Source organism: Hippopotamus amphibius, chromosome 13 (assembly GCF_030028045.1).
Source record: "Hippopotamus amphibius kiboko isolate mHipAmp2 chromosome 13, mHipAmp2.hap2, whole genome shotgun sequence".
Lineage (NCBI taxonomy): Eukaryota > Metazoa > Chordata > Mammalia > Artiodactyla > Hippopotamidae > Hippopotamus > Hippopotamus amphibius.
In genome coordinates, this window is record NC_080198.1 from 30850719 (window position 1) to 30863737 (window position 13019).

The 13019-nt window shown below is 35.5% G+C and overlaps 1 protein-coding gene across 31 annotated transcripts in view; it reads right to left on the bottom strand.

Moving 5' to 3' along the window:
• The window catches only part of SLMAP (sarcolemma associated protein), a 144447-nt gene that overhangs the window by 67629 nt on the left and 63799 nt on the right, over nt 1–13019 (bottom strand). For 20 of the 31 annotated variants that reach the window (XM_057705849.1, XM_057705850.1, XM_057705842.1 and 17 more), the window contains one exon: nt 12389–12536. In XM_057705849.1, coding sequence (XP_057561832.1) covers nt 12389–12536 — 148 coding nt within the window. Of the gene's footprint in view, nt 1–12382; nt 12537–13019 lie in introns of all 31 variants that reach the window. The other 11 variants (XM_057705841.1, XM_057705831.1, XM_057705834.1 and 8 more) reach the window with 1 other exon arrangement.

Here is a 13019-nt window from a genome sequence, read left to right on the forward strand (position 1 = left end):
ACTTTATTTGACCACTGAGAATCCCCACTCCCCTTTTTAGGAATACTGGAACTGGTACTATGTTATAACATATATGGTACATATGGTATTATGAAGAAACTACTTTGGAAAATACTACTCTAAAGCAACCTTGAAGCACTTTAAAAACAAATTTTTGCTCTCAAAATTCATCCAGAAACATTATTACTGTCATATTGCCAAAATTCAAAAACAAAATTAATTGTAAAACACAATTTTAAAGTTTTTTGGGCGAGGGTAAGGAGGCAGCAGAAACACTGCCACATTAAATGTACACATGTATTATAAGCTAAACGCAAATTTCAGAAATGTTAAAACATGAAAAACAGATGTGTCGAGGAAAAACAAGGTATCTGCAGAGAAAAATCTGCAATTACCTGCTGTAGTTATGGCACTTTATTAAAAATTAGAATTAAGACTACACAACCTGACTGCCATTTACATGAGTTCTTTATTATTTTATACAGATAATTTATTTGGCTTTTTTTTTTTTTTTTTTTTTTTTTTTTTTGGCACACGGGCTTAGTTGCTCCGCGGCATGTGGGATCTTCCTGGAGCTGGGATCGAACCCGTGACCTCTGCATTGGCAGGCGGATTCTTAACCACTGCGCCACCTAGGAAGCCCTTATTTGGCTTTGAGTTAATATATTTACCTTATGATATACAGTCAGCCTTTTCTATTACTTCTTCACACCAATGTTCACTTTGATAAGTTTAAAAACTAGTTTAAGACCCTGGACTGGGAGACTGAAACTACTGGAGTATGTTGGAGTCTGGTTCTATCTCCTTTCCTGTATTGAGTAGGAAGGTCACTACCACACTCTGCTTGAGTAGTTTGAAGGATCTCTTGAAATGACCAGCAGTAATAGGAAGTAAAAGCTCAAGAAACATTAACAAAAAAAGACCCAAATGAGAGGTGTTAACATTCCCAGGCTGGGAAATTATTTATCTAATTGCCAATTGCCTTTTGACTGCAATCTAAGATAAAAGTTACCAAACCTTCATTCTGGTATTTTTTTGCTACACAAAGCTTCTGATTCTAAGCCTTTTTTTTTTTTTTTAAAGGTTAGAAAAGAAACAGGAAAAGTTAGCTGGATAGACAAGTACTCTTCAAATTAAAAAGAAAATCTTTTTAAAATTGAACTATAGTTGATTTACAATGTTAGTGATTTACAGTGTTAGTTTCTAGTGCAGGGCAAAGTGATTCAGTTATACAAATATATACATATTCTTTTCCATTATGGTTTATTATAGGATATTGAATACATATAGTTCCCTGTGCTACAGAGTAGGACCTCGTTGACTATCTATTTTATATATAGTAGTTTGCATCTGCTAATCCCAAACTCCTAATTTATCCCCCCACTTCCCTTCCCTATCCCCTCTGGTAACCATAAGTTTGTTTTCTATGTCTGTGAATCTATTTTTGTTTTGTAAATAAGTTCACTTATATCATTTTTTAAGATTCCACAAATAAATGATATCATATGATATCTTTCTCCAACTGATTTTTTTTTCACTTAGTATGATAATCTCTAGTCCACCCATGTTACTGCAAATAGCATGATTTCATTCTTTCTATGGCTGAGTAGTATTCCATTGTGTATATACACCACATCTTCTTTATCCATTCATCTGTCTATGGACATTTAGGTTTGCTTCCATGTCTTGGCTATTGTAAATAGTGTTGCTATGAACACTGGGGGGGGGGGGGGGGGGGTGTATCTTTTCAAATTATAGTTTTCTCCAGATATATGCCCAGGAGTGGGATTGCTAGATCCATATGGCAACTCATTTTTTAAGGAGCTTCCATACTGTTTTCCATAGTAGCTGCACCAATTTATATTCCCACTAACAGTGTAGGAGGGTTCCCTTTTCTCCACACGCTCTTCAGCATTTGTTATTTGTAGACTTTTTAATGATGGCCATTCTAACCAGTGTGAGGGGGTACCTCATTGTTGGTTTTGATTTGCATTTCTCTAACATTTAGCAATGTTGAGCATCTTTTCATGTGCCTCTTGGCCATCTGTATGTCTTCTTTGGAGAAATGTGTATTTAGGTCTCCTACCCATTTTTTTGATTGGGTTGTTTGTTTTTTTTTTGTTACTGAGTTGGATGAACTGCTTGTGTATTTTGGAAATTAAGCCCTTGTAGGCTACCATCGTTTGTAAATATTTTCTCCCAGTCCATAGGCTTTTCGTTTTGTTTATGGTTTCCTTTGCTGTGCAAAAGCTTATAAGTTTGATTAGGTCCCATTTGTTTATTTTTGCTTTTGCTATTGTGGGACACTGACCTAAGAAAACATTGGCATTATTTATGTCAGAGAATGTTTTGCCTATGTTCTCTTCTAGGAGTTTTATGGTGTCATGTCTTATATTTAAGTCTTCAAGCCATTTTCAGTTTATTTTTGTGTATGGTGCGAGGGTGTGTTCTAACTTCACTGATTTACATGTGGCTGTCCAGCTTTCTCAACACTACTTGCTGAAGAAACTACCTTAAAAAAACTTTTTTTGAATTCATATTCTATCATCCTATCTTCATTTGTGAGCTGGAGTTCAGGGATAAAAACAAAAACATTTTCTTCAACTACTTCTTTATCTCAGGTATAATTCCTACAGGAAAGGTAGCATAAATGCTTTACTCTTCTCTTTATCTACCTATTTTCAGAATGAGAAATGGGTTTCCTAAGTTCTTCCAGAGGTGATCAAATCTTTTTTTCTTTTTTAGTATCACTGTAAGTTTATGGATTTAAGCATATTTGATATATTTCAATCCACTGGTCTTATTATTGTTTGATGCTCAGTCTAACCTTTAATCAGTCAAAACTCCACGTTAATTCTTGAGTCTTTCTAACAGAACCTCAGCAGTCAGATAACTCCACTGCTTTCTGATATGACAAAAATATTATAAATTTAATTTATACATTTCCTGCCCTAGACTCAGAGTCAGCTATTTCTCCCAGGAGTCCTATTTCATTCTATTTATTTGATAGGAGGAATCCTTTCTATAAGTACGTGGATTAATTTGCTACTTTAATTCTCTAGCATACTTGGAGTGATATTGCTTGTTGGTTTATTTTTTGACTTGGTTGGTTCTTTGGCTTTTCCTGTTGGCTCACTATTCACTGAAAACCTGCTGGCTACAAAGAAGCATGCTGGGAATGATGGGAAAAACCAGCAGGACTACAATCAGGTCCTTGTCCTTGGGGAGATTTCAATTCAATTTGTAGAGAAAACTAGAAATATCTAACATAATAACAAAGGGGGAAAAATTCACAAATGCTATAAAGCACTGTGGGAGTTTGAAATGGACAAGGGCAGGGGAAGGGTTTATGAAGAGAGTAAAGAAGAAAAAAAAGAATAGGATTTCAAAAGCTGCAAATGGAAGGAAAGGCAGAGAGAAAGGCATGAACAAAGAAAAAGAAAACAAGAAGGATGTGAGAGACTTGCACATCTTAGGAGGGCAGCTGGAGATTGGAGGAAGGAGGTAAAGAATATATTTCAAGGCCCTTTAGGTGCCAGGCCCCATGCTAAGCACACTATACATGTTAACTACTTATGACAAACCACGTAATAGTTATTTTTATGTTCTATTTTACAGATGAGGCAACTAAGTCAAAGAAGCTAAAGTAACCTGCTGGAGATCCCATCTTTGGCAAGTGGTAGTGCTAGGATTCAAAAGAATTTTTTCTCCTCTTACCTCCAAATAACATTGCTTAACATATATTAAGGGAAGTAATGGAAAATAAAATCAAAAGGTTGAATTGAGTCCACATTTTTGAGGGCCTCAAGGGTACTATTAAGCATTTCAGACTTTATTCTACAGTATGACACAGCCACTTAAGGCTTCTTCTAAAAGCAGAAGAATGACATGAATAAAGCTGTAACAGAACAATAATATTCTAGAGGCAGTGGGTTGGCAGAATATGGTGGTCAGAAGTGGAGAGCTACTGTAACATTCTAGGTTGGCGTCTGGAAAAACAAGTAAGCAGGGAAGGGAGGTAAATGGTCCTAGATGACAACTGCTAAACATAAAGAAGAGACAGGATTCAGAAAAGATACCAATATTCTGAGCTACAGTGTTTACAGAATGATGGAGCAATAAATGAAATTGGGAAGTTAGCGGAATGCTCTAGTTTGAAGGCAGAAATTAAGCTTTGTACAGAGTAATTATAAGGTGAAAAGTAGGACATTCAAGAGGAAACAACCAAGTAAGCAGCTGGAAATACAAGTATAGAGCCAGGAAGTATGGATTTACAGCAGACAACATGAGAAGAGAAACTTCAGACTTGAGGATAAGGGAAAGCACACAAAACAGTTGCCAGAAATTTTTTTTTTTTTTTTTTTTTTTTAGTGAAAGCAATGCTCAGAGGGAATTTTATTTTATTTTTAAGAACTTTTATTGAGATACAGTTAACATATAGTAAACTGCATATATTTAGAGTGTACTATTTGGTATCCCAATCTCCCAATTCATTCCCCCCCAACCCTCCCTGCTTTCCCCACTTGGTGTCCATATGTTTGTTCTCTACATCTGTGTTTCTATTTCTGCCTTGCAAACCAGTTGATGTGTACCATTTTCCTATAATCCGCATATATGTGTTAATATACAATATTTGTTTTTCTCTTTCTGACTTACTTCACTCTGTATGACAGTCTCTAGGTCCATCCATATCTCTACAAATGTCCCAGTTTCCTTGCTTTTTACAGCTGAGTAATATTCCATTGTATATATGTACCACATCTTTTTTATCCATTCATCTGCTGATGGACATTTAGGTTGCTTCCATGTCCTGGCTATTGTAAATAGTGCTGCAATGAACATTGGGGTGCATGTGTCTTTTTGCATTATGGTGTTCTCTGGGTATATGCCCAGCAGTGGGATTGCTGGGTCATATGGTAACTCAATCTTTAGTTTCTCAAGGAACCTCCAGACTGTTCTCCATAGTGGCTGTATCAATTTACATTCCCACCAGCAATGCAAGAGTGTTCCCTTTTCTCCACACCCTCTCCAGCATCTACTGTTTGTAGATTTTCTGATGATGCCCATTCTGACCAGTGTGAGGTGATACCTCATTGTAGTTTTGATTTGCATTCTCTAAGAATTAGTGATGTTGAGCAGCTTTTCATGCGCCTCTTGGCCATCCGTATGTCTTCTTTGGAGAAATGCCTATTTAGGTCTTCTGCCCATTTTTTGATTGGGTTGTTTGTTTTTTTGATATTGAGCTGCATGAACTGTTTATATATTTTGGAGATTAATCCTTTGTCTGTAGATTCGTCTGCAAATATTTTCTCCCATTCTGAGGGTTGTAGTTGCCAGAAACTTAACAGAGCAGAGTTCTTAAACCTAGCTGTCCAAAAGAACAACCTAAAGTTTTTTAAAAATAGGTATGCCTAGGCCCCACACCTAACAAGTCTCCTTCTCGGGGCTGAAGGGTGGGATCCACACATCTGTAGTTTTACAAAGCTCTGCAGGTAATTCTGGTGCACATCCTGGGTTAAGAATCCATTTTTTAAATGAACAAAAGAAGACTGCCATGCCATCAGACAGATTCTCTCAATCTGGCAAATTTGGCACACTCTGTGCTGAATCAGCTTTGTGAATTTCCCTAGTAGCTGGAAAGTGGAAGTACAGTGAAAGTTTCCAAGAGCTAGAAACAAGCACAACAGCATAGCCGAAAATCAAAAGTAGTCTAGGAGTTGGTAAGAGTAACCCTGAAATGCCAATGGTGGGTTCCAAAGGACAGATGGGTAAAGAAGCCTGGGACTGACGCTACTGAGAAAGCAGGGCAAACGTGATGGAAAAAAAAGATGGTACAAATGACTGGTAAGGGTTTCAGTAAAAATTAAAGCACCTGACCCTGAGCTAAGCACTTTATGTTCACCTTTTCAGTGTTCAGATTCAACACTGTGCCACAATGTGAACACTGAATATTATACCAGAAAACTTGAGACAGTAGTATCATGAGTCCCATTTTATAAGATGAGAAAATTAAAGTTGAGACAGGTTAAGGAGAGGTAACTGAGTTATAGCAGAATAAAAGGGGCAGTGGGTAACAAGAAGATTGCCAATACCCAATCCTCATATAAGCCTCCAGATTAGGAGGAATGTCGTCAAAATCTTAGTTGAGATAAGGTGGTAGGAAGAACTTCTGTCAAATGGCGGATAAAGATTTATGAGGCATTTTAAAATTTACTCAACCAGTATGTGCCAGGTTAAGTGTGGAGATTCTACAATGAAGACAGACATACTGTCTGTTCTTGAACAGCTTACAGGTTAGTGAGGGAGGCAAACATATAAAGGGGATGACTACAGTGTGCAATAGGGACATGGAAGGGCATCTCGTTCAGCCTAGAAAGGTCTCTAGGTAAAGGAAAAATCATGTGCAAGGGCTTGAAGGCCAGAAAAAGCAGGATCTACGGTGGGGAGTAAAAGTAATTCAGTGCGGTTGTAGCATAAGGCAAAAGGAAGATACCATCGGCCTTACTCATGATAGGCCCTTTGTTCATAGGGCCTTAATCTAGGAACAGAAGTGGGTAAAGGGATCTTGGACTGATGAGCTAACTGGAGTTATAGGTGAAGTTTATAGAACTAAATGGTCCCAAGATTTGCAACAGAGGGTTACTGTAACATATGACCCAGAAATCTCATGCCATCTGAACAGTTTGTGGGTTTGTAAACAGAGCAGTGGCCAGCAGCTGGGCTGTTAAGGCTCCCATTCAAGGAGGATCTGATAGGTTGGCTTTCTCTCTTTCTCCCTTCCTTTTTCTTTTCTTCTTTCTTAATCTATTAGAAAGTCATCCTATTTGTTTGTGATAACATTTTATATCTATAGGGCAGGGGTGACCAATGAGTCTTTTCCCTGAAGCTACAAAATGTAGAAAGCCAAACATCAAAATCAGCTTGTTTTGAAGAGCCTGGAAAAGAAGAGACACTAATATGAACTGATATGTTCAATGACATCAGACCCATATCACATTTTTAACAAAAATCCTGGTTTATGTATACACACACACAAATATAAAAACATTTTTACATATTATATATATATTTTAAATTTCCTTTTATACATACATTATTTTATGCAAACACATAAATGTCATATATCCTGGAAGGGTTTTATTGCAGTTTTGCTAGCCGTGCCCTTTTTAATTTGCTCCCACTTCTCCTTTACTCCATCTTTCCATTCATACTCCAGGAAGACTCACATTAATGACTAGTATGTAAGCTTTCTTCCATGTTTTCTCCTCATGTGCATAAAATCATATACAAACACATACATATAAATGTACATTTATAGGGACTGATGAGACTCTTTAAAAATAATGAAATTACTAAAAGTAATCCTTTCCTCACTCAACAATATATCTTGTGGAAATTCCTGCAAGTCATATAATACTAATGTATTCTTTTTAATACCTGCATGAAGGGCAATTTAAAAATTATCCTTCCATTGTTTTCTGTACTATGCACACTGATGTAAAAAAATCCTTTCATAGATCCCCACAAACTAGTTTTTATCCTTTCAAGTGTCTAATTAGATATCTTTATTATAAATGTATTCAAAAGCACTACAGCGCATCTGTCTCCTACAGTAATGGAAATAAAAACAAAAATAAACAAATGTAGCCTAATTAAATTTATAAGCTTTTGCACAGGAAAGGAAACCATAAACAAAATGAAAAGACAACCTACAGACTGGGAGAAAAATGATGCTGCCAACAAGGGATTAATTTCCAAAATATACAAACAGCTAATACAATTCAATAACCGAAAAACAAACAACCCAATAAAAAAAATGGGCCAAAGTCCTAAACAGACATTCCTCCAAAGAAGACATACAGATGGACAAGAGGCACATGAAAAGATACTCGACACTGCTAATTATTAGAGAAGTGCAAATCAAAACTACAATGAGATACCACCTCCCACGGATCAGAGTGGCCACCATTAAAAACTCTACAAACACCCTGGAGAGGGTGTGGAGAAAAGGCAACCCTCCTACGCTGTTGGTGAAAACGTAAATTGGTGCAGCTACTATGGAGAACAGTATGGAGGTTCCTTAAAAAACTAAAAATGGAGTTACCATGTGATCCTGCAATCCTACTCCTGAGCACATATTTGGAGAAAACCATAATTCAAAAAGATACATGCACCCCAATGTTCACAGCAGCACTATTTACAATAGCCAGGACATGGAAGCAACCTAAATGTCCATCAACAGATGAATGGATAAAGAAGATCTGGTGTATATACACGATGAAATACTACTAGGCCATAAAAAAGAATGAAATCATGCCATTTGCAACAACACGGATGGACCTACAGATCATCATACTAAGTGAAGTAAGTCAAATAGAGAAAGACAAATATCATATGATATCATTTATTTGTGGAATCTTTAAAAAATGATATAAATGAACTTATTTACAAAACAAAAACAGATTCACAGACATAGAAAACAAACTTATGGTTACCAGAGGGGATAGCAGGGGAAGTGGGAGGATGAATTAGAAGTCTGGGATTAACATATATACACTACTATATATAAAATAGATAAACAAGGACCTATGTATAGCATAGGGAACTATATTCAGTATCTTGTAATAACCTATAATGAAGAGGAATTGGGAGATTGGGATTGACATCTATATTATTGATACTATGTATAAAACAGACAACTAATGAGAACATACTGTATAGCACAGGGAACTCTACTTCATGCACTATGGTTACCTAAATGGGAAGGAAATCCACAAAAGAGGGGATATATGTATATGTATAGCTGATTTATTTTGCTGTACAGTAGAAACTAACACAGCATTGTAAAGCAACTATACTCCAATAAAAATTAACTAAAAAAAAAACTTGTAATGGAAAAGAATCTGAAAAAGAATACACACACACACATAAAAAACTGAATTACTTTGCTATACACCTGAAACCAATACAACATTGTAAACTAATTATACTTCAATAAAAAAGGGTTTAAAAGAATTTAATTGTTAGCAAAAAGGCACTACAGAGTACTGTTTTACATGAATTCATGCTTTATGTAAATAGTATTATATCACAGACATCCTTTTGCAATTTTCTTGAGATAGTTTGAGATTTATCCTTACTGATAATATGCAAATTTAGTTCATGCATTTTTATAGCTGTGCAGTATTTCTGCTATTTTTATTCTGTTTTAATTATAATTTTTGTTTTACTTGGTTTTTCTTTTCATCCTATTTATTTAGATTTTTATTAGGAATAACTCCTGAACTTGATCAAATGCCTTTTCAACATCTACTGGTTATACAGTACATATTTTTCAGTGTTAGTTTGTGGATGATGTTGACAGATTTCCCCCCAAACTGAATTATCTTTGCTTACTTAGAGTAAACCCTACTTTTGTTTAGTCTAGCTTCATTTCTGAATTTAATTTATTAATATTCGAATCAGAATTTTTTTATCTACTGTCACAAATAAAATTAGTTACAGTTTCCGTCTTTGCACTTTATCTATATCAGAACTTGGCACTAATGACAGGCTGCTTGCTTCTTTAAAGGATTTTGAGAGCTTCCGCCCTTTACCTATGTTGGATTATTTTAAACAACACCAGATTTATCTGTTTTTTAATAAGACCAAATTCAGATGTGAATGTCCATTTCTGACCAATCTTTAATTACTTTTTTAGTCTCTTTTAAAGAAATCAGCTTGAAAATTTCCTACATCTTGGGATAATTTTTCCAGGAAAACATTAATTTACTCTTTTTTTTTTTTTCTTTGCCATAGTCTGGCATGTAACAGTCTCTAAGAATTCTTTTGGTATATCCCATATCTGTGTTTATATCTCCTTTCTCAACCCTTATATTTTGTAACCTAATAAAGGAATTAAGACTTCTGAATTACCTATTTTATTTTAGTGTTTTGTCTTGTTTTGTTTTAAAGAAACAGCATTTGGGTTTGTTTATCCCATCTAGAGTTTTCTGTTCATTTCATTAATTTCTGCTTTTTTATTTCTTCTTCCCAGCTTCTTTTTCTTGTTTTTCTTTTTCTAATTTATTCTAAGTGCCAAATTCCCTCACTGTTTGTCTTCTTTAATACGGAAAATATTTAAGATTATAAATTTTTATCTGAGTAAAGGATTTACTGTATTTTGGTATGAAAGTCTCCTTTCCTTTCCACGTAGTTTGAAATTCCCTTTTCGATTTCTTCTTTGATCCAGGGGTTATCCACTAGTGTTGTACAATTTCAATAGGATTTTCCAAGTGATATAAAGCTTATCATGATACTGTTTAGCATAGAGCAACGTCTTTTTTTTTTTTTAAAAGCATATGCTTAAACAGTAATACTCAACTTGTGACACAGCTGTATCCCAAGAGGCCATGCATAATATAAGTCAACTTTTTGAAGGCAATAAATACCAAAAGAAACAACATTTTAGATGATGAAGAAATTTTTCTTTACTTAATTTCCTTAAAGTTGGCATAAAAGATAGTTAAATTTTCAAAGAAGCCTACGAGAACCCTGTTGCCAAAATAATATTGTACTAATACTAACCCTGAATCTCAGAGTTATCCTCTTAGCTTTCTACAGCATTTTCTAAAGTGTCACCCACAGCTAGATGGGGAAGAAGAGTGGGAAGGAGTTTGGAACTACCTACATTTTATAACAGTCACCCCCTTGGAGATCTGCATATATGTTAGCATGTTAAAAGGTCTGAGAAGTCCTGCCTACTTTTGGTTAACTAAGCATTTCCTAAATGTATTTGATTATTTCATTCTTCTACCAATTAACACCTTTTAATTCTCTTTGAGAAATGCAAGCCAAGAAAATAAATATTCCTTGGAGAGAAAGACAGTATAATAAAAAATTCTGTCTTCTCTGTGGGTTACTCACAGCTGGTGTTCAATAAATGTTTGCTGAAAGACTTGTTAGCAAAGGAGGTATAATGTAGCAACAACAGACATCAGAGTGTCCACTGTAGCTATTCTCAAGTATGGTTATACATAAGTTGAGTTCTCTTAGTAAGGAACACTCAATATTTTGCAGCAAAATACAAACTTTCCTTTCTATTTTAAATTGTAAATGAAAATTCCGAAGACACTGGCCCTGCACACATCCAAATTTCAAAACCTAACACCTTAAAGAAACAAAAAAACCTAACACCCTGAGAAGGCCAACAAAACCCAGCAAAAATAATACTGCAGTTGCAGTATGTAAATGTATATGCACATGTACACACACACTATCATCACCACCCCACCCCCACCCCCCCAGATTCCTATGCCTACTGTGCAAAATGTTAGGGTATTACCAGATCAGAGTGTGCTCAGAGAAACAAAAGGAGAAACTTGCCAATCAGCTGCACTGTCCAGACTAAACTATGACAGTGGGACTGCAAACTTTTGGTTCCTATTTATTTAGTTTTATGATGTAGTCATATAATTTCATGGTCATAAAGTAAACAGTGAACTAGGTAGGGCCAAAAAGCATCAGAACTGTAAAAATAATCTATATTTATTTAGCTAGAGAACTTCTTGTTTCAAAAACTAAGACATGAAATTTTATATTTGTGGTAGCTGCCTACAGAATTCTGATTTTGTTTGTGGCAACAATGAATGTACAATCAAAAGGGATAAATCATAATTGATCTATGCCAGTCACGGATCTCCTGTTCCCCTTTGCCAAGTAATTTGCTTTCCAGGCTCCTGTGTAGCTACAGTTAAAGCTATGTATGTGACCTACCCATGTAGCCAGTGAGACAAAAGAAGGGATCTGCTGAAAGGAGTCTATGAAAGATTGTTCTTTCAAACATTAAAAGAGAGGCACACAATAAAGCATTTTGTCCCCACCTCATCTTTTTTGCCCTGGACACTGGTGTGAGGAAAATAGTGCCTGGGGCTGCAGCCATTACCCTTAGACCATGAGGCAACAAGCGAAAGCTTAAGAAACCAACATGTAAAGGATAATAGAATGGGAGGTCAGTAAGACCTTGGATTCCTGATAACATCACTGAGCCAAGCGAACAAAGTCTGGACCTACCTACCTCCAGGCTTGTTGTTAATAAGTTAACAATAAATATCCTTATGGTTTAAGCTCCTGTTGGTTGAGTATAGCATCACTGCAGCCAACTGTTTCCTAACTGACACAATAGTTCCCTATGTTTTTATACTGTCATAAAGATTATAAATTATTTAACATTTTAGAATTTAAAATTTTAGAAAAACAATAGGGAAAGTGAGATACTCAACCTTTCACTGCATAAAATGTTGTATTTTAACTGCTTTTACAAGCATGAAATGTTTTGTAACATTAAACAACACAATAAAAAATTAAACAAACAAAGCAAATAATAGGAAAAATCGATCCATACCCGTACCTTTCCGTGTGTTCTCCGTCACATCTACCCCAAACTGGATAATGTCACCGGAAAGAATTTCACATGGTGGACTTTCTTCAGAGCCTCGACTCAATCTCTGGCTATTTATAAAGGTACCATTACTACTTTTAGTGTCTTGGAGATAAAACTGCAAAAATAAAATTTAAAAAAAGAACCAAAGATTAACAGTAATAATTCCAAACCTACCTTAAAAAAAAAAAGTATCAGTACTTCCAACTTTGCAAACTACTGCAGGCAGACCTTTTTTCCCCCTTTCAATTCAAATCACTTATTTCAATTAAGATTCTCCTTCATTACATACAAAATTAGAACCCTAAAAACTGGGTGATTTAAAATCCAGCTGAACAAAACAGTACATCACTTGGGAAAACAGTTTACAAGATTCTCAAATGTTAAACATAAAGTTAGCATATGACCCTGCAATTCTGCTCTGAGGTATATACTGAGGAGAACTGAAAACATACGTCTTCACTAAAACTTGTACACGAATGTTCACATCAGCATTATTCATTATAGCCAAAAAGTGGAAACAACCCAAATGCCCATTAACCGACAAGAGGGAAAACAAAATGTAGTACATCCATATGAATTATATTACTGGCAATAAAAA